The sequence below is a fragment of the Zootoca vivipara genome, chromosome 16 (genome assembly GCF_963506605.1).
Source record: "Zootoca vivipara chromosome 16, rZooViv1.1, whole genome shotgun sequence".
NCBI lineage: Eukaryota > Metazoa > Chordata > Lepidosauria > Squamata > Lacertidae > Zootoca > Zootoca vivipara.
In genome coordinates, this window is record NC_083291.1 from 28,448,283 (window position 1) to 28,473,338 (window position 25,056).

General features: G+C 43.3%; 1 protein-coding gene across 10 annotated transcripts in view; it reads left to right on the plus strand.

Annotated features, from left to right (window-relative positions):
* Positions 1 to 25,056, plus strand: part of ADGRL3 (adhesion G protein-coupled receptor L3) — a 504,270-nt gene that overhangs the window by 307,557 nt on the left and 171,657 nt on the right. For all 10 annotated transcript variants that reach the window (XM_035097281.2, XM_060268958.1, XM_060268959.1 and 7 more), the window contains exon 7: positions 10,863 to 10,943. In XM_035097281.2, the coding sequence (XP_034953172.2) occupies positions 10,863 to 10,943 (81 nt within the window). The remainder of the gene's footprint in view (positions 1 to 10,862; positions 10,944 to 25,056) is intronic.

A 25,056-nucleotide genomic window follows, 5' to 3' on the forward strand; every position in this document is an offset into this window, starting at 1 on the left:
ACTACTTTTTTTGTAATGAACTCTTGAAAAGCACAGCTGTCCCGCTGAAGCTAAGAAAGAGAGAAGAAGGACAAAAATTCAAATAGAGATGAGGGAATACCTGGCTTAGCAAGTGCAAAGGATCTCAGAATTATAGTCCATCACAAGCTAAACATGAGTCAGCAGTATGATGCAGCTGCAAAAAAGGCTAATGAGATTTTAAGCTCAATTAATAGAGACATAATTCTGAAGTCACAGGATGTAATTCCATTTAATTCTCTACTAGTCAGACCTCATCTGGAATACTGCCTAGTTCTGGGCGCCACACTTCAAGAAGGATGTAGACAAATTTTAACGGATCCAGAGGACGGCAGTGAGGATGGTAAAGGTTATTGAGAAAAAGTTCTGATGGAAAGAGTTGCCACCTTTAAGATGGAGTATAGAAAACTGAAGGGGGATAATTGACCTCTGTGTGACAGCCCTTAAGATATTTGAAGACTGTTAAGGCTTTTGCTGCCCTAGAAGGCACAATTAGATTTAAAAGGCTTATGTTACACTACAGGAAGGTGGACTCTAGTTGAGCATTAGGAGACATTTCTTACTAGTAATAGCACTTCAACAATAGGGGAGTGGGAGAGACTCTCAATTGCCAGATGTCACAGAGCAAGCCAGTTAGTAAATCACACAGTTCAAAGCTGGAGTTAACTCTTTATTAGCGAAACACAGTCTTTACAGAATGCAGCAGCCCTGTAAGTCCTACTCCATGAAACCAGTTGCCCCACCTCCCCACAACCCTCTGTGTCTCATCTCCAGGGCTTCTTGCCAGCAATCAGAGACTGTGCCTGTGTCTTTGCTCTGCCCATTTCTTCCCTCTCCTGGTTCTGGGAGTCAGCAGGGGAGGGGAGCTTGTTGCAGCACGAGCAGGAAACACTCTTGACTCTTCACCACCTTGACTCATCTCTGCCTCTTGACCTCCCTCCTCTCCTGCTTCAGCTTCTGCATCTGATTCTGTCCTTCTCTCTGCCACAGACTCTCCCAGCTCACTAAGCCTTCTTACCCCTTCAGCTTTCGGCACCTCCTTTCCCCAGTCTTCTCCTTCTCCCTGTGACCACTCACTGATGTCCCACCACCACTCCCTGGACTCTTGAGCCGTCTTCAACTTGGGGTTTATGAACCGCACCATAAAAGTTCCTTCAGTGTGACATCATTGTTGGGGATGAGATAGATGATCATAGGATTTCAAGTAAACCTTCGCCACCTACAGGTGGTACCTAACACCAAGAAAGCTAGCACTAATACTCACAGGAACCTCACCAAAATGCTGGAGAGGATGCACTTCCGCAGGTACTATACATACCTTCACATGTGGTGGGAATGCCCCAAAATCCAATTATTCTGGGCAACAACCATATGAGAAATATGTAAAATAACCGGACAAGTAATAGAAATTACCCCAGAATTGCCCTACTAAACATCTTTCAAGATAACAATGCCCATTTATACCACCTACTTAACCCACCTACTTTCAGCAACCAGAAATGTCATAACCAGACATAGGAGAGACCTGTCAGGAGTAAGCATGGACCAATGGTACCAAGTAGTATGGGAAACAGCCTTACTAGAAAAATTAACCAACAAGCTGAAACTGGCATGGGGACAAATAGAAGAGGATGCCTTCACCCCGGTATGGTTCCCTTTTATCACACACACAGCCCAACAAGATAATGACAAAAAATTACCACCAGCATACAAATCAGTATGGCTAACCTGACCCAAAAATACCCACCCACCCCACTCACACATGAAAACAAAGAGCATCATAGCCGATCACAAATGAACAACTACACCCATGGCCAACCCAAATCTCTCTCACCATCAAAAGAACACAAGCGAATAAAGGAGTACCAACACAAACAAAGCTGACAGCAAGCCCTACATATATTAAGCAAAACAGAAACATCATCACCTACTCTCACCTCCATCCATCCACCCTCCCATCCCCTATCTACCTCATTTTCCCTCTTTCTTCTTAGTGTCTTAACAAATGAAACTGATTTGCAAAAATGATACATGTTAAAATACATGAGAGACACTGCACACACCTTTGTAATTCAAGAAATCTTTAACAAAAAATACTTATTTATTTTTTAAAAGTAAACCTCCACACCAGCATGTTCCAGAACTCAATCCAGTCTTTAATCTGTGCTGCTGGTTTTTTAGTGATGCTACATTGGCATGATACCCGAATCCACTGGTGCAAGGATATTTAGGAGACTTTAGCGTGAAGGGTGGGTAATTGTCATCAGCATCTTCCTGGCTGATATAAAAATTGTTTATATTTCTATGGTGCCTATATATTGGTGTGGGTTGAAGCAATTTATCCAGAAATCATGAGTAAACCCCACACCCTTAGGGTCGACAGACTAAGCTATAATAGCAGGACATTTTAATTCGCAGAATTTTTGCATTTCTACCCTTAGAATTAGAGGGAATAATTGTCCCCATGTCTTGTTGCTTGGTCTTCTTATGATCGTTTCTACTCCCAAATGAGGTATTTGTTTCAGTTTCCCCTCATCTCCAGTTCACCCTTCTCTCTTCACTCCCCCTCTCCCGTTTGTGCTTGGGGGGAGAATCCCATCAGTGATCTTTGATGCACAATTACAGCCTCTATTTCCTGAGTAAGTCAACTGTGCAGCCCCCATCGTGCTCACACGGGGGTGTCTCGCTTACAGAAAGGAGATGAAGGGAGAGAATAGGAAACCAGAATGAGAAGATGATATATCCATTTGGGGATTATTTCACTTGTTCCTCGGTGGCTCTGCAGTGCTGCCTGCATGAGCGTCATGATTAAAGTCAGAATGGGATGTGAAAGAGATAAAGGCAAGTTTTGCATTAGAGGCATACTCTGCTATCCACCTGCTGAGGAGTTGGAGGAAAACCTCTCAGGTCCTCTGCTTTTCTGTCATTCATTTGAGAGTTAGTTAATCTTCTTGTTTCAAAACTAAAATGCCTGTTAGAGAACTAAAATGCCTCTTAAAGTAAATACCAGAAACAAAAGACTTCTCATTCTGTTTGCGACAAAAAAGACACAGCTTGGCTTACCCTTTTCTTATTCTGGATGGCCAAACATTATTCTTACATTGGCAAGAAATATGTCTATACCAGATCGGGACAAAGATATCACTGTTTTAATAGCTTCCTTCTTAGCCACAATTTTACCTGAAAGGGTTCCCAACGAACCATCCTTTCGGGGAACACACAGGGTGAAGCAGAATATATAAGGGCACACAATCACAGTGTGACCTCATGACCCTTGACAGCTTCACCCTTGTCCTTTTAATTATCCCAATGACCTGAAATGTTTTATATTGTGATGGCAATAAAGGGATTTGATTTGATTTGATATGTCTATAGCTTCATCAGAAATATAACCCCAGTTTAGAAAGGGCAGCATTTCAGGGACTGTGTGAATGATTTGCATGTGAGAGTCCCACTCACATCAGAAGTGTTTAAAAGTTGGGGCACGCTTTACAGACCTTCTACAGATTTTGCACCATCTATTCTGCATCTTTTCAGTGATGCTCTCAGAAATTATCTCAATAGATTATGTATCTTCTTCGGTCAGCTTGAGCCCTCTTGGATTTAAATTGGGCAAAGGTGTGAAATGTATAACCCCATACTGGATTCTACATATTTTTGGCTTTTCTTTGCACAATTCATGTGTATTTTCAGTGAAAACTACTTTTTGCTGATAGCCAGTGATGAGTAATTTTACTAGGGATGTTGCTGTTGTTTGTTGTTGTTTAGTCGTCTTAGTCGTGTTCGACTCTCCATGACCCCATGAACCTGAGCATGCCTTGGAAACTCTCACTTTCTTCTCAAAGCTTCTCCTTTTTAATGTCCATTGAGTTTTCTTGGCAAAATACTGGAGTGGTTTGCCAGTTCCTTCTCTAGGTGGATCACATTTGGTCTAAACTCTCGGCTATGACCTGCACGGCATAGCTCATAGCTTCTTGGAGTTATTCAAGCCCCTTCATCACGACAAGACAGTGATCCATGAAGTGGACTAAGGATGTAGTCTATTAAAAAGAGACATCCCAGATGGTAACAGCCACCCCATTTTTAGACCCCACAGGACATAGACTAAAACAGGGCAGTCTCGAGCAGGTCGGCCGCCCTGGCGCTGAGGGGCGGAGATCGCTCTGGTGCCCCCACCCTCGCAGGGTGCAGCATGGTTTCCGCGTGGCTTTGCCACGCGGCGCCCTGTCTACCAGCCGGGCGCCCTGGCTCACTGCGCCACCGGGGATCTACCTAGAGCCGGCCCTGGACTAAAATAGTAGTAACTGATGATAAATAGAATCTTCTTAGGAGAGAAAAAACACGATAAACATTCTCCAGCTTTGACCAGATTTGTTCAGGTCTCAGAAATACATCCAGTCCTGAAATGGAATATTCAGTGGTATTATTTAGGAAATATTTGCAAGAAGTTCCAGGTGACATTCATATCTTTCTTTCTTTCTTTCTTTCTTTCTTTCTTTCTTTCTTTCTTTCTTTCTTTCTTTCTTTCTTTCTTTCTTTCTTGTTTTACATCCCACCTATTGATCAAATGATCATCAATGTGGCTTACAGTAGGCTGCAATGATACAAACCCAACCATGCAAAACCCCATCTATAACAAACAGAACTCAGCCATCCTTTGTCCCCCAGCTGATGGATGGTGCCAAGGCAGGCTTCCCTTCAGTTCTGCAGTCATAGGGCAACTGAATGTTCTTTCTAGCAGAGACGAGGGTGGAAGCAAATGACCTTCTCTGGACGATGATGAGGCCAGGCTCACCTTCTCCTTGCTTGTGACTTTCTTCCTGGGAGGCAGGGTATGCACAACCTACCACTGGCCCTTTGTCCCCTGGCCCATAGATGGGATCAGAGTGCACCTCCCTTCAGCTCTTCTGACCTAGATCAACTGGAAACTGGAACCAATTATCCTTGCTGTCTGGGAGGGAGAAGTAAGCTCCCTGCGGAAGCTCTTTGGGTGACCCTAAACGCCTAATGCCCCCAATCCTTATATTTATGTCTAAAATTTGAAACAGGTTCATGCGTCAATCCCACCTTGGTTTCTTAAGAGGATCACAAATGCACTATAGGTTTTTCGGGGCTCTCACCCCTTATATTTCACACGGCGGCTTCCTGTTTCCTCTTTAGATTTGCCTGTAGCTTGCTGGGATGTGCAAATTGGTAAGCACCAAACAGGAAGAGAGAAGAATTTAAAGTGGTTTGTGTGTGTGAAGAACATGTGAGAACAAGGTTTATTCAAAAGTTCTAAATTGATAGTTTACAGGATCATGATAACTGAGTCACAGTATGGGGTGTTAGGGGAGGGGTAGTATCTCTGGTGGGGGACATGTCTTGCTCCTTCTGGAGTAGTTTGTTCACCTTTGGTCCCCACCCTGAACTCGGTTCTTGCCTGTGGCTCCTAGAAGCTGTCAGCATGCAACAGCAGCAACATCCTGGGAACAGCTTTGACTGGCCAACTAAACCAGGTGAAGATAGGCAATGGGTCTCAAACCCTCGGTGAGTTAGGGACTTCCCCTGCATGCAAAGATGGGACCCAGTGGATTGAGTAGATGAGACCAATGGTGAGTCCAATGGTCAAGGAGGTGGTTTCTGCACGTGCTTTAGAGGAAAGTGAGGGGCAGATTGGGCTCATCAACCTGGAAAAGTAGCCCATCTAGGAGAACGGAAACTCTGATCCTAACACTCCACTGCCTTAGAAGAAAAGGCTAAGGAGTAAACCCTACACAAATCTGGAGTGGAGTCTCTAAGGTGGTTGGATAGCACCTTACACTCCTCCTTCCTGCAGCCAAGCTGGTGCCAAATATTGCTCTGCTTCCTTTGGGTCACATCAGTGAGGCCGAGACAGAGGTCTTGTCATCTGGGCAGCCCAGGACCTTCATATGCACTGCCCAGGCTTGCAGCCCAGGGAGGTCACTTTGGTGCTGCTAACACAGTGGTTTGACTTCACCCCCGGAGACACACTCCATTGTCTCTTGAGACAGAGGGTGCCAACAAGCCAAAATAAGTTTACAAGCAAAGCTGGAATTTTAATTTATGAGCCTTTGGTTGCTTTTTCTGTCAAGGTAGTGAAATAATTAATGCATCCCCTACCTGGTGCTGCTAATTTCAAAAGCAACCACAGTGCCAAGGAGTACATTATAGCAGATTTCTTGCAGACATTTTTTTTCCAGCGCATTGTGAATGCATTATACCCCACAGAAGCTGTTTTCAATGTATTTCTTAATGCCAGTACGGTTGCATGTGGGACATTTCTGAAAGTCATTTTTTTAAAATCCCAGCTAAAACGACAGCAGGTCCATGCTCTAGATGATGCTCACTGGGAAATGGCTTAGAGCAACAACAACACATTTCAGTGGGGAACAATATTAATTACTTCCAATATGCCTCACAAGAGGAAGTAACTCATTTTTTATTATAGCACAAATCTTATTTGGAACAGGAAGGTTACTCTAACTGTTACCACAATCTACGTATCATTAACTTAACCTGTATAGAAAAGAGATTAACAGCAGTGTAAATTGTTATGGAAAACCGGTGAGTGATAACTGCATATTTTTAATGCAAATAAGTTTCTGCCTACAGCTCTTTCTCTAGCACACTGGGGAACTGAAATTATGTATTTAACAAAATAAGAAACTTTGCAGTGGTTCTGAGCCTTGAAAATAACTGCTTATTGCAACAAGGTTTACCATCTGTCAATTATCCACTACTCTAATGTTATTTATCGGACTGCCATTAATTGGTCTCATGGTAGATACTGTACATGTATATTATTAATTTTAAAATAAAACAAAGTAGAGGCAAAAATATGTCAATACTGCTTGTGCAAGGAAGCAGACATATTTTTCAGACTCAAGAGTCACATGTGTATGCTCAGTTTAAATTTTGAAGTGAGAATTTTGCCAGTATCCCAGTGCTTGCAGGGGGAGCCACCTGGTGGAAACTATGTGCAAGGCCTATTCCTTTACTTGTGGAATACAGTATTTAAATGTGGTACTTTGGTTAGACGGGGGTCACTAACCTTTCTGGGCCTGTGGGCGCATGTCAGGAGCGGGTGTCAGGAGCAGGTCAGCAATAAATCACACGGCATCAGTGAAGTTAACTCTTTATCCAAGGAAACGAGGTCAACTCAAGAGGCCAGGTCTAGTGAGCACAGCTACGTGTCCCAGTCGATCTTGCCCCTATGAGGTAGTCGTGGGGACTGAAGGTCCCCGCCAGCCCACAGTTCCCTAAGTCTCCTCCTCTCCTGTGTCCTTCCCAAGCAATCTGAGACTCAGTTGCCATGCCTGCTTTGCTTCTCCCTCTTCATACCTCTTCTGGTTCCGGGAGACCAAAGGGCAGGGGAGCTGGTCGCAGGAGGAGGGGGAGACCCCCTGACTTCTTCACAAGAAATAATGGAAATAATGGATAATAACAGTTCCTTTTTAACCAGGCCTTTGGTTGATTTGATGGATATCCTATGCCCTTTAAAAATGTGTTTCTTTGGGGGGGGGTTATTGGGTTGTTTTTATTTTGATTATGTATATTGTGTTTTTATATTTTGATTTTGTTCTGTGAACTACCCTGAGACCTCCGGGTATAGGGCGGTATCATCAACATCCTCCTGGCTCTGCCTCTTGGCCCCTCTCCTCTCCAGCCTCCACTTTGGGACTGATCTCTGCCACAGACTCTCCCAGCTGACTAAGCCATGTTATATTGTCAGCTTCTGACCCCTCCTCTTCCCAGTCTGCTCCCTCTTCTCCCCCTGACCACTCATCATTGTCCCACGTGCCACCACCAATCCCCTGGCTCTGAGCCATCTTTCCCTTGGGGGTTCCCCAGCTGGAGCCTCCCAACACTCCAGCCAGTCCATGACATCACTTATGGGGGGAAAATGATCAGTGGCTACCACCTTCCCTTGCAACTGCTTCTGTGCACCCTGCAACTATACATATGCAGAGATGCGCATGCTCCACAGCCAAATGCTCATACCCTGCAACCAGACATGCAGACGCGAACATGTATGCACCTACACATGCCTTATTAAGCATCCAAGCCTTCCTATATTACTAGAGGAATCCTCCTGCAAAGGAGCTTAAAAAGTGGGAGATTACAGTTGCTTCTGACACAACAGGGATATAAGAGTGGTATTGGCATTGCTGGTAATTATATTTCAGTGCACTTATAGGATGGTGAAGGGTCCTAGGAGAGGGGCCCCTCCTAATAAAAAACTCTTTGGCTATTCTATCTGCTGCTGATCTAAGCAACAAACAGCCTTGAGTGTTGACTGTCACTGTTTGAGGACAGAGGAACCTCCTAAAGCAGGACTCGGCAACCTAAGGCCCATGCGCCACAAGCAGCCCAGGGGGGTCATTTTACTGGCCCACAAGCCGTCCCCGAACCGAGCCGCCTGCTCGGTGAGTCCCAGCGCAGCGCGGTGCAGGGACTCGCTTCTGCGGCGCTAGAAATCGCATCTGCGCAGACGCCAGAAACTGCGCGCCTGCGATCTGGCCCATGGAGGGGCTCCGCGGCAGTGAACTGGCCCTGGCAAGGTAAGCCTTGCCGACCCCTGTCCTAAAGCGATGGACATTCCTTTGTTAGAAGTTTTTAAAGGAGAGGTTGGCTGGCCACTTACCGTGTTTCTCATATTATAAGACATGTCTTATATTTATTTTTTCCTCAAAAAAACACACTATGGCTTATTTTCAAGGGATGTCTTATTTTTTCCTCCTCCTCCTGCCGCGGCCGGCATTGCTGCTGCGCCTATCGCTATGTCTTATTTTCGGGGTATGGCTTATATTCCTTGAATGCTTAAAAATCCTGCTATGGCTTATTTTATGGGAATGTCTTAAAATATGAGAAACAGGGTATCAGGAGTGGATTTCCTGCAATGGGAAGGATTTGTTGGAAGTCAGGGTGCAGCTCAGCTTTCAAAGAACTGTTCACATGGGGTTAAACCACAGTAAGTGAGCTCCAGATTCCTACACTGCCTCTGATGCTTTTTAAAAAATATCTGCGCTGACCTATCCCTTGATCTTGAGACTGATATTCTCAGGCTGCATCCTCTAAATTCCACCTCCCTCTCACACTTCCCTATGGGACCTCGAACTACGAAATCATCTTGGATCGATCTCTCCAAGAGGGCAAGCATGGCCGCCTTTGTTTTGTGCACCTCGGTTTAGTTTAGAACTCTAAAAAAAATCTATCCCACCCAGGTCATAGACTTCCTATAATAAACACTTTGTTATGTTTCCACAACCAGCATCTTCGCGTGTGTGACTGCAACAGAAAACCAGATTCACAAGCCAATAGCCTCCATGCTCTGCACACCGAATTTTCCCCCCATCCCAAGAGAATTGAACAAGATTACCTTTGAGTTCCCTTCCAGTGCCTAAATAAAAATGTCTTGTGCTGGTGGAAGGTCACTTCTAATTCTATAATGCTGTGTAGCATAAAAATAATGTTGGTAAAACACCAACACAATCAATATAAGCAATCAGTTTAAACCTGTTGCAACATATTTACAAGTCAACCTATCAGTCAAATGCTTATCTAACTAAAATGGCCTGTTTGGTGAAAGGCCATCAGCTTCTGAGACTTGGGAATGCATACATACATATAAATCTGCCTCTCTTTTTTTGTTCCGCTTGTTTCCAGATATTTCATTGGTGTTTTTTCTTTTGTTTAATTCTAATGATAACTGGTTTGGTTGATGCCAGAACAACATTATCTGTATCTCGTTTAATATGTTTGACATTTTTTATTATAAAAGTATCCCTTTTTTCCTGTTTCATTATCGCTTATATTAATTGCCAGGGTTTCTCAAACCAAGATTGATAACATAACTGATAGTGGACAGACCTGTCTTCCTTCCTTTCTTTTCCTTTTAAATTAATATTATTAAATTAATATTATTAACAAGGAAAACAAACATCGTATTTCCAAAATAGGAACTGTAAAACACCGAAAATTGGAATTTGCATAGGAGTAGCATACACAATAACTGGTTTGGTGTTAAGCCAATATAACACACAAAATCATAAAAGAGTACGACAAACTAATCAACCTACAAATAATATATGCTAAATCACACAACACATAAAAAATGAAACAATTTTAAGTCTACAGTATGCTGTGTTTTCGTTATGTCCCTAATATTTCCCTTCCATAAAATCCCTCTTTGATATTGATGTATGGACTGTATTTATACCATTTAATATTTTTTCCAAAATGCTAGTGAATATCTTCTAGTCATTGTTCAGCAGTGATATAGGTCTGTAGGAAATCATGAAAGATTTTATAGATTGATGATAAACTTTCACAGCCTAGCCCCATATTCTCATTCAAAGCCTTAATGACTTATAGTATTTCACTATTAGAGGTGGGCTTGTTCAATAGTTCCTGATCTTTCTCAGTTAATTTTGGAATATTTATTTCAGATATAAACTTCAACATTACTCCTTTATTGAGGTTATTTGATTTCTATAATACAGACTAATATTTTAAGGATTCTACCGACTTCTCTCCTGAAGTTTTAACTGTGTCGTTTTCCACCGTTATTTGAGGAATTTGCCCCTTTTGTTGTTGTTTTTAGTTGATGCTTAGTCCATTTGTATTTTGTTTGTTTACCTAAATTAATTGATTAAGACATGTTGTGTATTTCTGATAGTCCCTTTTCAGGGATATTCAGTTTATCCAGAGCTGTTAAAATAGGTTGATGGCCTTATACTATTTCTCTGGTGTACTATAGTCTTCCTCTGATTTATTAATCTCCACATTCATTAATCTTCACCTTCAAATACTAGAAGTTCATCCATTTTGTTTTTCCACAGGGCAGGTACACCATGGCCAAGTTTCCTACCTTGTTCCTCCAATTCACCTGGACTCTGATATCGAGAGGCAATCGTTTAAGGGTGAGTTAGCAGTGTAATAATTCTTTGGTGAAAGCATTCATTCACTCAGCACAGTTTGGCTACATTACTGACCCCATGATTCTGTCCCAAGTGGATTGCAATTTAACAGGTTTGAAGCAGACCAGGCCCATTCTTTGCCTTGTATGCGTCTGTCATGTTCTCTCTGAGTTGCAGTGTTATTTGGAACCAATCCGCCAGATCTATATCCCACTTAGGAAAAGCTCTGAAAGAAAAACCTCCAAAAATATAAACAGAATATATCTGGTATATAGCGCATTCTTTGTTGGTTTGCTTGGAGTCAGGAGAGATGTGAAGTTCCCCATTCATCTCAAGGCACTGCTAAAGAAGTGGCAACAATGGGTACATGTACTCAAAGGGGGGTAAATGTAATTCTTGGTTGCAGTTCCTCTCCCTCCTCCTGCAGAATGCACAGCTCCCCCCCCCCCCTTTCATTCAAAATCAGGAAGTGGCAGAAGAAGAAGAAGTCGAGATGAATAAGGGCAGCACCTCCACAAGTCTGTTTTGTTTATGTTTTTTAAATGACAATGCAACTTTTTAAAAATACCTCAGTTAAAGTAGTGAGAAACAAAGGAAAAAGTAAGAAGTAAACCGCGGGAAGCTTTTCATATTTTAGATCCTTGGAAGAAGGCTAAGAGAAAAATACAGGCAAAATGAACTTTACTAAATCAGTCTCCCCCATTAGTCAAGAATCTGGTTATTATTTTGGGGGCTGTTTGGGATCTGTTATCACATCTGTTATTACAATGATTGACCTCACTTATGAGGTGTTCATAGCAATTCCAAACTCCACTGCACGAGGCTCCATATTATGTGCAAATGTTTGTATTCCACATAGATCTTATTTTTCTTATGAGGTGATATTGACTTTATTTGTGCTGGTACAGTTTTTGTGCTGGTTGATTTTTGTTTTGATTCCATTCCTGTTTTATTGATTTTGAATGTGTGAACCACCAAGAGGACCTGGTTAATTGGATGGCATATAAATGACAAAAATAAATGCATGTTTTGAGCAGCTGATAGAAATTCTTCTGGAGGCTGCAGTTTCATTTGTTGTTTGCAGGGGACTTCAATGCTACTCTTGGCAGTGATTAATTGGTGGTCTCCCTGTGACTTTTTGATTCATGTTGAATGATTAATCTTGCCTTTTGTCACCATGCAAGTCACAGGATCAACATGTTTATAGGTATGGTTTTAGGCTTTTGCCATTGGTTTTTGAGCATCATTGGTAAGCATTGAATTGCCGTCCCCCCCCCCCCCCCAGGGAATGCCAGAGAGTTCTATGTCTTTGTATCCAGTTGTGAAGAAGTCTGCTTGATTGCGTTGTGGTCCCTTTAGATTGAACACATTTTAATGCCAAGTTTTGAAACAGATTCACAGCCAGTGATCACCAAACATTAATTACTGGGTTGCTCTTTGCTTTGGACTAACTGTGTTGCATCTAGAGGAGAAAATGGGTGGTGAGAATGTTAAATACTGCAGGAAGGAGGTGGATGAGATGGTTGTTGTTGTTGTTGTTGTTGTTGTTGTTGTTATTATTATTATTGTACCACACCCATCTGGCTGGGTTTCCCTAGCCACTCTGGGCAGCTCCCAACAGAATATTAAAAACACGACAAAACATCAAACATTAAAAACTTCCCTAAATAGGGCTGCCTTCAGGTGTCTTCTAAAAGTCAGATAGTTGTTTATTTCCTTGACATCCGATGGGAGGGCGTTCCACAGGGTGGGCGCCACTAATGAAAAGGCCCTCTGCCTGGTTCCCTGTAACCTCACTTCTCGCAGTGAGGGAACCACCAGAAGGCCCTTGGAGCTGAACCTCATTGTCCAGCTGAATTATGGGGGTGGAGACGCTCCTTCAGGTATACTGGGCCGAGGCCGTTTAGGGCTTTAAAGGTTAGCACCAATTGTGCTCGGAAATGTACTGGGACCCCATATTAGTGCCAATGTAGCTAATATGCTTCAAGCAGAGGATTTATTTTGGATCTCAGAAGGGATTTGGATTTGGTGGAGGATCTTGTGAGCTTCCACCACCTACTGCCTCCGTGTTCAAGGCTCCTTGGAGCAGGGGAAGACAGTTCTATGTTTTTATATTGTTGTAAACCACTATGATATATTTTTATGATACAGCGATAATACAAATATATATATACCGTATTTAAAATAAATAATAAGTAAACAAACAAGCAATGGGTGGCCCTAAAGCCTTGCAGCGGTCTCAGCTGGAACACTTACAAATGTTCAACCTACAGGTAGGTAGCTGTGTTGGTCTGAGTCGAAGCAAAAATAAAAAAATTCCTTCAGTAGCACCTTAAAGACCAACTAAGTTTTTATTTTGGTATGAGCTTTCGTGTGCATGCACACTTCCTCAGATACTCTTGAAACCTGTTTCAGACCAGGCAATGGGATCAGTTGTTCCATTGATGCAGTCACATGATTTCCTTCTGGGAATTACTTACTGGTATTTGTAATGCAGCTACTGGTTGGGGGGGGGGTGAGTTTAAACAATTCTTCAGGAATATATATAGTTACACGCCACCCCAATCTCCATGAGTGGTGTGAAATTCCAGGGGTTCCCGGCGGTTAGGCAGGGCTGTGTTTGTGTTGGGAAGGTGGAGGCATAACAGAGGCTAGTGTCTTTAAGAAATACGGTTTATTATCTCAATATTTACACCTATTAAGTCTGCAGTGGAGGGAATGCAGAACATTATACAGTGGTACCTCGGGTTACAAACACCTTGGGTTACAAACACTTCGGGTTACAGACTCCGCTAACCCGGAAGTAGTACCTTGGGTTAAGAACTTTACCTCAGGATGAGAATAGAAATTGTGCAGTGGCGGCAGCGGGAGACCCCATTAGCTAAAGTGGTACCTCAGGTTAAGAACGGTTTCAGGTTAAGAACGAATTAAGTTCGTAACCAGAGGTACCACTGTACCCCAAGAATGACTCTCGTTGCCTCCGCCATAGCTTCAGCAAGCTTCATTCCAACGCAGCAGTCAGTCACGGCTCCCGGTCTCGTAGTGCAGCCTCCTCCAGCCAGAGCCAAGATATTACTGACATCTGCCCCCCGTCCCCGTTCCCTGGCACGGAGTTCTAGCCTGTCCAGAAGCTCATGGAGGTCTGGCCTTTGTCATCCTTCTTCCCAGCGCACCTCTCCAAAAACCCAAGACTTCTGTAAGATGACACTTTTTCCTAGCACCTCACACCCCTCCCAGTCACCTTGGCAACCCCTAGTTTTCTGCAGACCTGAGACTTCCTTGATGCTCTATAATCACCACCAATCAGTAGCTTTGTCTGTTAATGGCTTTGCTCTTAACTGGTTTGCATAAGCCAGCCAACAGATTTCTTGTCTGGTGCAGTTCTGCAGCTTGTATTTTGCATTATTGAATTGAGTTGGAAGGGCCCACGAGGATCATCTAGTCCAAACCCCCTATAATACAGGAATCTTTTGCCCAATGTGGGACTTGAACCCTTAACCCTACTTACACACACACACACACACACACACACACACACACACACACACACACACCATAAGGCTTGTCTTTTGGGGAGTAGGGTAAAGTTAAATTAACCTTCTGACAGCCTGCCATGATAAATTCAACCCATGGCCTTGAAAATTATATATTGGATTTGGCCTAAGTTTGATTTGCAGAGAACTTTAACTTTGTTGAGAACTCAACAAATGCACTCTGCAATTTCAACCAGACTGGGAAGGATGAGGCAAGATGCAACATGGGCTTGTATGGGCGTCACAACTTGCATTAAGTATTTACAAAAGGGATGTAAAATGCTATAACCTATTCTGTATCTCAGACGCTGCCCTACTCTTGGCAAAATTACAGGTCCTGTTTTCCTTCTACCATTTAAACTAGTATTACTGAGTATGACTTATATGTTGTTCCTCATTGTATAGGCAAATATGGGTTTGCTCCTGAAAAGCAGATATATTCCCACAAAACAAAACTTTTTTTTAATCATTGGGGCGCCATGCCCCTCAGAAATAGCATCTGTATATCCACAGACGTATGGATTTTTCTGGGCACTCACCTTCCAGCACCAGAGGAGACTGTAGTTTTATTGAATAATTTGTGTGTATAGATACCTCCAACAATAACTCGAGATGACAGAACCTTGAGGTCTTGTTTACAGACATTACCCAAGGCCAGGGGTCGGCAAACTACGGCCTGGGGGCCATATGCGGCCCCCCAGGCTCATAAATCCGGCCTGTGGACCCTGCCACCCGCTCGGTCAGTCCCTGTGCGCTGCGGGTGCCTCGCTGTGTGGGGACTGACTTCCGCGACACTGGCATGGCTTCTGGGTGGGTGGTGACGCTGGCGTGGCTTCAGATTGGCTGCAGGAAGCTCCTGCAGCCAATCCGAAGCGTGGGTGCCTCTGGGCGGGAGACGACGCTGGCATGGCTTTGGATTGGCTGCAGGAAGCTCCTGCAGCCAATCCGCTGCCGTGGACGGCTCTGGGCAGGCAGCGATGTTGGTGTGGCTTCAGATTGGCTGCAGGAAGTTCCTGCAGCCAATTCAAAGCCTCACCGCCCATACACTGAGGTAAACCCGGTGCGGCCATGGTCGGAGGGGCAGGTGGCGGGTCTGGGCCATGCCATGGGCATCGTGATGGGCACATTGTGGGGCATCAGCCAGAGCTTAGCACACCCGCTGGCCCTGCACCTGGTGCTGCTTGGCGCTGCTGGTAGCTTGGCGCTGCTGGTGGTGGTGCGCTCGGTGGCCGCGCTGGAACAGCTGGAGGTTGAGCTGCGCACCTCCTGCCTGGCGCTCCACATGCGTGGCCTTGGATGCCAACCTGGCCTTGGATGACGGGCCGCAGTGCGAGCAGTCAACAACGCTGGTGAGCAGGCGGTGCCGAGACATGCTCCTGAGTGCGTGCAGAGTGCGTTCCTCCTCCAGGTCCAGAGGCAGCTGCAGGACCGGCTTGCAGGGTACTTATATTTTTCAAAATGTAGTCCAGCCCTCCACAAGGTCTGAGGGACAGTGGACCGGCCCCCTGATGAAAAGGTTTGCTGACCCCTGCTCAAGGCTAACAGGTCTTCTGCCGTGAGATCACTCCATACCCCTCTGCTGGAGATCAGGTCTTCCATTTGGTAACGCTCTTTAACCATCTCCAGGAGATTACAATTTCCTGTGTAATATTGGACTTTTGGGGCATGAACCCTCTGCAGGTTCATCTGTTCACCTACCACTTGAACGTCAATTATATTTGCACTTCGTCCAATACTCACCACTATGTCAGGCTTCCTCAGTCCTGGTCTTTGTGAGCGTTCATTCTGTTGTGTCACCCACCCGTGCTTTATTTGGAGCAGAAGTTTATTTGGGCTTTTTGGAGTGTTTTAAGGATGATATAACTTGAACAGTCTCCATTTCTGTCTTCTTCGTGTATGACCCCTCCGCACAATTCCTACGTTTTCGCAAAAATCGACCTACAATATTTTTGTCTTCATAAGTCTAGGTTGTGGACTTTTAAAATTCAGGAAAGTGTTATAATCTGTAGGTTTTCTTTGTCACAGTTTGTAATTTTCCTGTCTTGCTAATGCTCTTAATGTGCAGATAATTTCAATTTGTTTCACTGAAATATATTTCAAATCTGATACTGGAGTCTCTGAGACTGTCAGTTAAAAAGAAAGAAAGAATTTAACCTAGTAGTATCACTATCCCAAATGAGAAAATATCACCAATATAATGTCATGATTTCAAAACATAAGGATTATCTCTAGGGGAAATAAAACTTCAAAGACTCCTGTATATTAATTTGCTTCTGCTGGTGCCGTTACAAAGCCCTTAGCTTTAGCTTCGATCCCTTTTAATCTGCCTGTAAAAATGAACAGTGGAAAAGAACAATTTCAACACAGGGCAAGATTAGCCAGTTCCGTTAGAAAGTACATAAGAGGGTGCAAGTTGTCCAGCCATTTGTCCACTGACCTCTTAATCATTTCCAGACCCTCTCATTGTGGAATGTGAGTACAAAGAAAGAGATATAACCAGCACTGTATCCCTTACTAAGACAATGAAAGTTATTGATTTTCACAAAACCATTGAGTTGGCCATCTCAATGCAAGCCATTGTCAAAGTGGTGGGTACCGTATTTTTCCATCTCATATTTAAGAAAATGGGGGGAGATGGCCCCTGTGTATAAGACGCCCCCTAATTTTCGACATTATTTTTTAGGGGGAAAACCTAGTCTTATACACAGGAAAATATGGTATGTCATTGCACCTCCAAACTGAGGCTGTGCAAGGGAAGCTGAGACGGAAAAGAAGTAACAAGATGGATGGTGGCCTTGTAGCAGAATAAAACAAGCAAACGTTTGTGTCTTTTCTGTCTCTGGCTACCAATGGCAACCATTTCCCGCATGCCAAAGAAAGCTTCTCTCAGCTTCCTGTAGAATTAATATGTTTACGAATAAGCGCTAGCAATCCCATAAAATATTGTCAATGGCAATGTTTTCTTGACTAGAAATAGGTTTAAACTGGTGTTTAATAGTGCAACTAATATGTGCAACTAATCTTTTTTAAATATTCTTAATTAATGGGAAGAGCCGAAATAGAGTCAACATTAATTGTGAGTGCTGATTCAGCATCCGGCTTTCTTAAGTGATTTACAGAATTCACTACAAAGTTTCCGTACGGAGCAGTGGTTTGAAGTAATTACCTTGTAATGTATGATGACACTAATGTGCTAGTAAACTAGTGGAGTTTACACACAGCTTACGTGCTAGCATCATTACACAGAAAGACAGGGAAAATGCATTGCAGGCATAAATAATGTAGGTAAACATCAGTTGTAGTGAATTTTCACAACTTTTTTTGGGGGGTAGGCAGCAGTTGCACATAAATCTGCCAACAGGAACAGTTCTCTCTTTATATTGGTGGAACATGCTGTCATTTAATGAGAGACCAAATGGGGAGTAAGGATAGGAATAAAAAAATATTTCTATTTCACAGAAAATTGAATCAAGGGATAAAGAAGTTTTCCAGTTTGGTGTGATTTCCATGCTACCCACCACTATCAATAATAATTTGACCTCTTTGAGGAAGAATTGATCCTGGGTGTCCATAGAGATTGATAGAAGGGTTTATGGCGGATCAAGCAGAATTGGCCTCCTGCACTATATCTGAGTTATCTCTGAATGCACATATCTCTCACACGAGGGAAGAGAAATTCACAATTCCAGAGAGTGTGGAGAGATTATTCTTGGTGTGAAGCTCTACTGGAGTAAAATGGCATCTATTCAGTAGCTTCAAAAATGACCAACAGATTACCTCCAATCCATTTGGGTTAGGTTGAAAAACAAAATTAAGAACTGCGTTTATGTAACAGTTTTATATAGGAATGCTAGCTGTGAAATAACAAATTCTGAAAACGGTCATCCATTACAAGGCTGTTTAAATGCATTTTAAGCTTTTCGAGCTGGCACTATCTTCATTGTGGGGGCTGAGAGACTCTTTGGATCAGAGTTGGGGGTGGTGCGGTTGCTGAATGAAGGAAAAGAGGGAAGGAAGATTTACTCACTCCTGCAAAATTACCCGATGTTCTACAGCATATCCTTGAGGATCCTGACCAAACTTATAAAGTAATTATCTCCTTCTGCAGGCCTTGGAAAGTTTATTTGTTCTTCTTTAAACACGTAGCATAATATTTCCCAGAGCTGCTTATGTGTCTGGAGGAATGTGTAAGATCTTTGGGGACTGTAACTGTCAAGAACATCCCTTGCTGTTTCTTAAACGTCAGTGTAGATGATGCTTTACTGAACTGGGTAATCAAAATGACAATTCTCGCAAGTTCTACCCTTTTGTTATTTGAATTCTGAACGTTACCAGGAGATTAAAAGAGTTATGATCTAGTATGTGAGGCCTCAGAAGAGTCAGAAAAATCAGCCGTTACCCTTTTATTCTGTTTTACTTCTCTGGCATCTTTAATGTAGCTCTTGTTGGACTACAGCTCCCATCATCCAGTGGCGGAGCACGGCAGGGCATGGGCAATTGCCCCTGGAGCAAAATTTAGGGACGCAAAATTTCAACACCCAGTGCTGCCTCAATGCAGCTGTGTAATTCTGTCACCGGGCTCCATTGAAAATGGCTTCTGCATGCAAACCAGGAAGTGACCTCTCCAGACAATGGAATGGCACTTTTCTTATCTCTGCAGCAGCAATCTTCCAGGTGATGTGGACACTGCTAGGAAGTTGAATGTGCATGCATACTCTGTCCGTTTCCCTCCATCCCACCACACCTCTGTGCAGCCCTGGGTACTGACAACCCACGCTATGCCACTGTGATCATCCCTGACTATTGGTCATGCTGGTTGAGGAGTTTGAGTCCAACATCATTTGTTGAACATCATGCTTTTCTGAGGGTGGAGGCATGCATGGAGGAAGCGAAGTAGCCTTATGGAAGATAGGTAAAGGTAAAGGGACCCCTGACCATTAGGTCCAGCCGCGGGACAACTCTGGGGTTGCAGCGCTCATCTCGCTTTACTGGCCAAGGGAGCTGGCGTACAGCTTCTGGGTCATGTGGCCAGAATGACTAAGCCACTTCTGGCAAACCAGAGCAGCACACAGAAACTCCGTTTACCTTCCCGCCTATCTACTTGCACTTTGACGTGCTTTTGAACTGCTAGGTTGGCAGGAGCTGGGACTGAACAACGGGAGCTCACCCTGTCGCAGGGATTTGAACTGCTGACCTTCCGATCAGCAAGCCCTAGGCTCTGTGGTCATAGGTGTGCCAAAAAGCACCAAACTGGTTTGATAAAATGTCCCCTAAGCCTATGTAGAATGCCTTTCTTACAAGTTTTAAAAATTCTTGCCACTGTGTATTTTCTCATGATCAAGGACTGAGGGAACTGCTCTCTGCTCTCTGCATTTTACTTCTGCATTAAGGTACAATTGAAGATCGCAACTCTTGGGCCAGGAATACAAGTTTACCTAGATTGGAAATATTTGCTTATGTTTTGTTTTCTTGAGTTACGAAACTTAAGGTAGTCACTCCCTTAACGTATCCCAATTGTAAGTGGCCCTGAGGCCTTTGGGTCTAATGCCGGAGTCTCCTTCCCCCTATTTCCCCCCTAATGCCTGAGAATGTTTGTACTGTGTGGCAAGGGAAAAAAATTAAAAAGAGCCACCCAGGCTTAAAGTCAACAAAGGGCATTAACAAATGGCCTATATATAAAGAGAATTACTTTATATATAGTCAATATAGGCACAGAGTTAAATTTTTTAACTTTTTTAATGGTGATGTGCCTCGTGATTTTTTTCATGGAACAAGTGTGCCGTGGCCCAAAAAAGGTTGAGAAACACTGCTTTAGGGCTTCATCTTATGCCACAACTTTAGAAAGTAATATAAGTGTCATGCAGCCAGTGGAGATGAAGGTACATCAGCAGGATGAAAGCGATGCTGGTGTTGCCTCCCCTCCCCAGGGCACTGGCAAAAGCCCCCCACCCCCACCCCAGTAGGGAAGAGCTCCACTAGCCAAGTCCTGCCAGTGGAGTCTTTGAAAATGGGTTGCGGTGCAGATGTAGGGCTGGTAGTGCCTAAATCCTCTAATGACACTGACCCCAGACTGGTATAAGAAATTCTCCTCCCATAGAAGTCAATGTGGGCGGTATACAAATGTAATAAATAATCATGGGGCTATATCTCTGGCCTCTGGTACTGAATACTTGGTATTCACAAGGATGATAGTGGGCAACTATGGAGAAAGGGCTCTTTGCTCAACAGGAGAGCCCTCTGCACTGAAAAGGATCACCCTGGGATTTTGAGCAACAAGCCTGTGACATAACAAGATACTGTCGACAAGAAGTACAGTGGTACCTCGGTTTACAAACACAATTGGTTCCACAAGTCTGTACTTAACCTGAAGCGTACTTAACCTGAAGCGAACTTTCCCACTGAAAGTAATGTAAAGTGTATTAATCCGTTCCAGGCGGTCCGTGGAGTACTTAAATTGAAGCATACTTAACCTGAAGCGAACTTTCCCATTGAAAGTAATGTAAGTAAAACTTTAATACGGTCAAAGACCAGCAAAATTGAAAGTAATAGAAAGTGGATTAATCTGTTCCAGATGGGTCCGCGGAGTACTCAATCTGAAGTGTACTTAACCCGAAGTATGAGTGTAATTGGTTCCGGAAGTCCGTACTTAACCTGAAGCGTACTTAACCTGAAGCGAACTTTCCCATTGAAAGTCATGGAAAGTGGATTAATCCGTTCCAGACAGTTCCGCGGAGTACTTAAACTGAAAATACTCAAACCGAGGCGTACTTAAACCGAGGTATGACTGTACCTGGATTTTTTGTTTTGCTTGATTTCCCCCCCCCTCCTAGCCTACATGCTCATTTGAACGAGCTGCATCCTTGGTATATAAGTAATGGATAGCTCAGTTGGTTAGAGTGTGTTGCTGATAACACAAAGGTTGCGGGTTCAATCCCTGTAAGGGATGGTTTGAGTAGATGATCCTCAGGGTCCCTTCCAATTCTATGATTCTATGTGTGCAACTGCATTACCCCGTGGGGTGGGGTGATGCAAAGGTGTTTGTTGGGATATGGCATGGGTGCCATGAGCTCACTGCCTGATAATGTCTGTGGGCAGCTTATGGATGTCATCGGGGGCATGGTCCCCAATTGATTGCTACTGGTATAACTTCCCCGGGTATGTCTGCTGTTACAGCTCAGTATGTAATTTGTTTTTCTTTGAATTTACCCTCCGCTCTCAGGCTCAGACACAGCAGAACATCTGCCTGGGTGATTCCCTGGTGGATTTCTGGGCATAGAATCGCTTGGCTCCAGTGTCTAATTCTTAACAGCAGTATTTAACCTTTATTCATTTACCATTATATAATTTGTTATATAGTGTATTCATATAGGGCAGTATATTCATAGTGTGCCCACATGAATTCCCTTAAAGCGTTCACACATACAGACAACAAATGAAGGCCGTTTTGACTAAGCAGGGCACGGCACAGAAAGCGCCACTAAGACGAAACTGGCTCAAGCCAGCCACGTTCTTAAAGGAGCAAAACGGGTTAGCTCGGGGGGGGGGCAGCATTGGGATTGTGGGGCAAAGGCAAAATACAACTTTTGCATGCTTCACCAGCAACAGCCATGCCAGAGATGAAAGATGGAAAGCAGGAAGGGTTCATCTGCCTTTCCTACCGTAGAGCCACCATTGCCATTTCCTGGAGCCCCCTGACCCTTCTCCTCGCCGCCTCCTCGATGTGTGAGAGGTGCAAGAAGAAAGAGCAACAGCCAACACCCACTTTGCCATTTCCCTCTGGGTAGCTCTGCAGATTGGGCCAAAAGAATAGGCAAGTGAATAGGCAATGATGACAACAGCAGCAGTAGCAAGAAGGAAATGAGCTTACCCAAGGGCCACCAAACCCTGGAGCTATCTGGCCACCAGAGGGGACTTTTTGAAAGCCCTCCAGCTGTCCAATCTGTTAACCTAACCTAGGCATGGCCAAATTTTGCCCTCCAGATGTTTTGGGACTACAGTTCCCATCGTCCCTGACCACTGGTCCTATTAGCTAGGGATGATGGGAGTTTTAGTCCCAAAACGTCTGGAGGGCCGAGTTTGGCCATGCCTGACCTAATCCATTAACCCAGCCATATTCACCAAGAAACAGAGTGGAAGAGCCCAAGGCCCCAGTTTTACGCTCTGTGTGCAGCCCCTTGGCCCCGAAGCACACAGTGTCAATCAATCAATATACTTTATTCGACCGATAGTCAGAACAAAAACATTTCTCAATACAAAGATAAACTGAAGGCATCAGGGGGATACATAAAAATATAAAAATATAAAACTGAGGGCATCAGCGGAATACATAAATGGGGTATGACCGCACTACTAAACCTCCTACAGGTAACCCACATCAAGACATTCGATTATACGTTTCCGACACTTGAGCGCCAGAATGCACAATGTCAAGCACGAGAATGTCAAGACACTCAGAAGGTATGGGAATGGTGATTGACATTTGTTCCAGAGCAGGTTTTATTGGGTGGGAAGTGGTAGGACAAGCAGAAGTGTGTGATACTTCTTACTCATTCCCTATAGGGACCTCCAGCAGAACTTAATATGCAATGATTTTTTGTTCATTGCAGGTGCCATGGTGTAATCCTGAAAAGTAAAAGGGGTCATAAGCAGTTGTCCAGCAGTGACAATGGCTGGAATGGAATTTGGTCTGTATCAGCTGTGTGGGAACCTTTGGCCCTCCAGATGTTATTGAACTACAACTACCATCAGCCCCAGCTAGTATGGCTGACAGCCAGGGGTGATGGGAGTTGTAGTTTGGCAACATGTGGAGGACCAAAGATTCCTCTCACCTGATCTAAATAAGCAGGTGTTTTAAGGGTCTTAATCCGTCTTTACAACTAATTGTAGTTGTTTTGCCTTTTACCATGAATCAATGAAGCTGCAGCTATGAAACAGAAGCAATGAATTGAGTCGCTACCATAGTCTGAAGCCTCTCATAACAACCAGTTATTAAACTTACCCAGTCCCAGATATTTCCCCATGTCTCAACCACTTACTTTCTTGAACTTAACTTATTCAGATCATGTTGATCCATCTTATGTATAGTATTATTCAAGAAATAACTGGTAAGACAGATCTGGCTTAGTCGAAGGTGTAACAATGAAGAAATTAATTTAAAATGCCCTCATTAAAGGAAGTAATGTTTCTGTTACCAATCCAGACAGATGGCATAACTTGTTTATTGTCTTTGTTTCCAGTGATTTGCCAACTTGAGTATTATATGTAAGTAGATGGGACATATTGTAATAACAGGCTGCTTTATTACTCCTCCCTCCAAAAATGTATTATTTAAAACAAACAAATAAACAAAAGAACTTCCTCAGTTTCATCAGTATATATTGATCATCCATGTACAGGTATGTATGTACTATATGTATGTATGTACCTAGTTTACGTAGGTTTTCTTTGTCACCTCTCTCTCTCTCTCTCTCTCTCTCTCTCTCTCTCTCTCTCTCTATTTCCTTTTCTAACTATAATGCTTTCTACTCTAACTCTCCTTTCCTCCTTACATTGCTTAAGCAAATTGCTACACTAATAAATTCACCCTTTGTATACTTTACTTTTGCTTGTATTTCATACGTATCTATAGGCAGCTTCTGGTGGCTCATTTAATTTTGAAACATTGGCCTAGTTCATGCATCACATTAAGTCATAGTAATAGTGGTAGTCTCTGCTTTTACAGTTACACCAATGAAGTGTTTTGCACTCACCGCTTTGAAAGATATGCTTTCACTTGAGTAAGGAAGGAAGTGCTGTTTGTTCTCTTCGGTTGCAAACATGAGTTAAAAATTATTGCATACTGGGAAGACTGAAGTGGTTGTGGAATATTTCAACTTTAAATAAATCAATGTACCTTTTGCACTATTTTCAGCTGAGGTTATCACAGGTAGAACTTCTAATTTTCTTATGTAGTACGGGTAGTTGCTAGTTTCTGGAAAAACAGGAACAAAATAATGCCACATTAAAATGTGCTCCCTGGTCCGGTCCGGTCTGGCAGCCAGGTGATGGTTCCACACGCTTGAAACCAGGCACTATATAAATCAGTTTGGATACAGTTCTCCTAAAGTAAATGTAGAGCCAACAAACATTTGAATGAGCAGATGGACAAAGCTGAAGACAAGCTGTTAAATTAATAAACGTGTGGTAGTCCTTAATCAGAAGAGTGGTCCATTTTCACATTTTCGCCAGATGATTTGTGTGGCCTGTCATGATTGCACCTGGTAAATGGGCAATGTGCAAATGCCTGCCATTATAACTGCATTATGTTGGATATAATCATATGTAACAACATGTCAAGTAGATAATTTATACTCCCCCTGCCCACCTCAGAGGAAAACTTTTTTAAAAAAGCAATTTATTAGATTTTCCAATTAAAACACATTAAAAACAAACATTAAACGAAACAAACAAACAATTTTTTTAAACAATTCTCTCCCAATCTCTCGTTAACAATGCTGCGCCGAGCTTGACTTCCCTCCCTCCCCTCATTTGGTTTTCTCTTCAATTCTTATCTCGCAGTTCCTTTATACTTCCCATTTAATGTC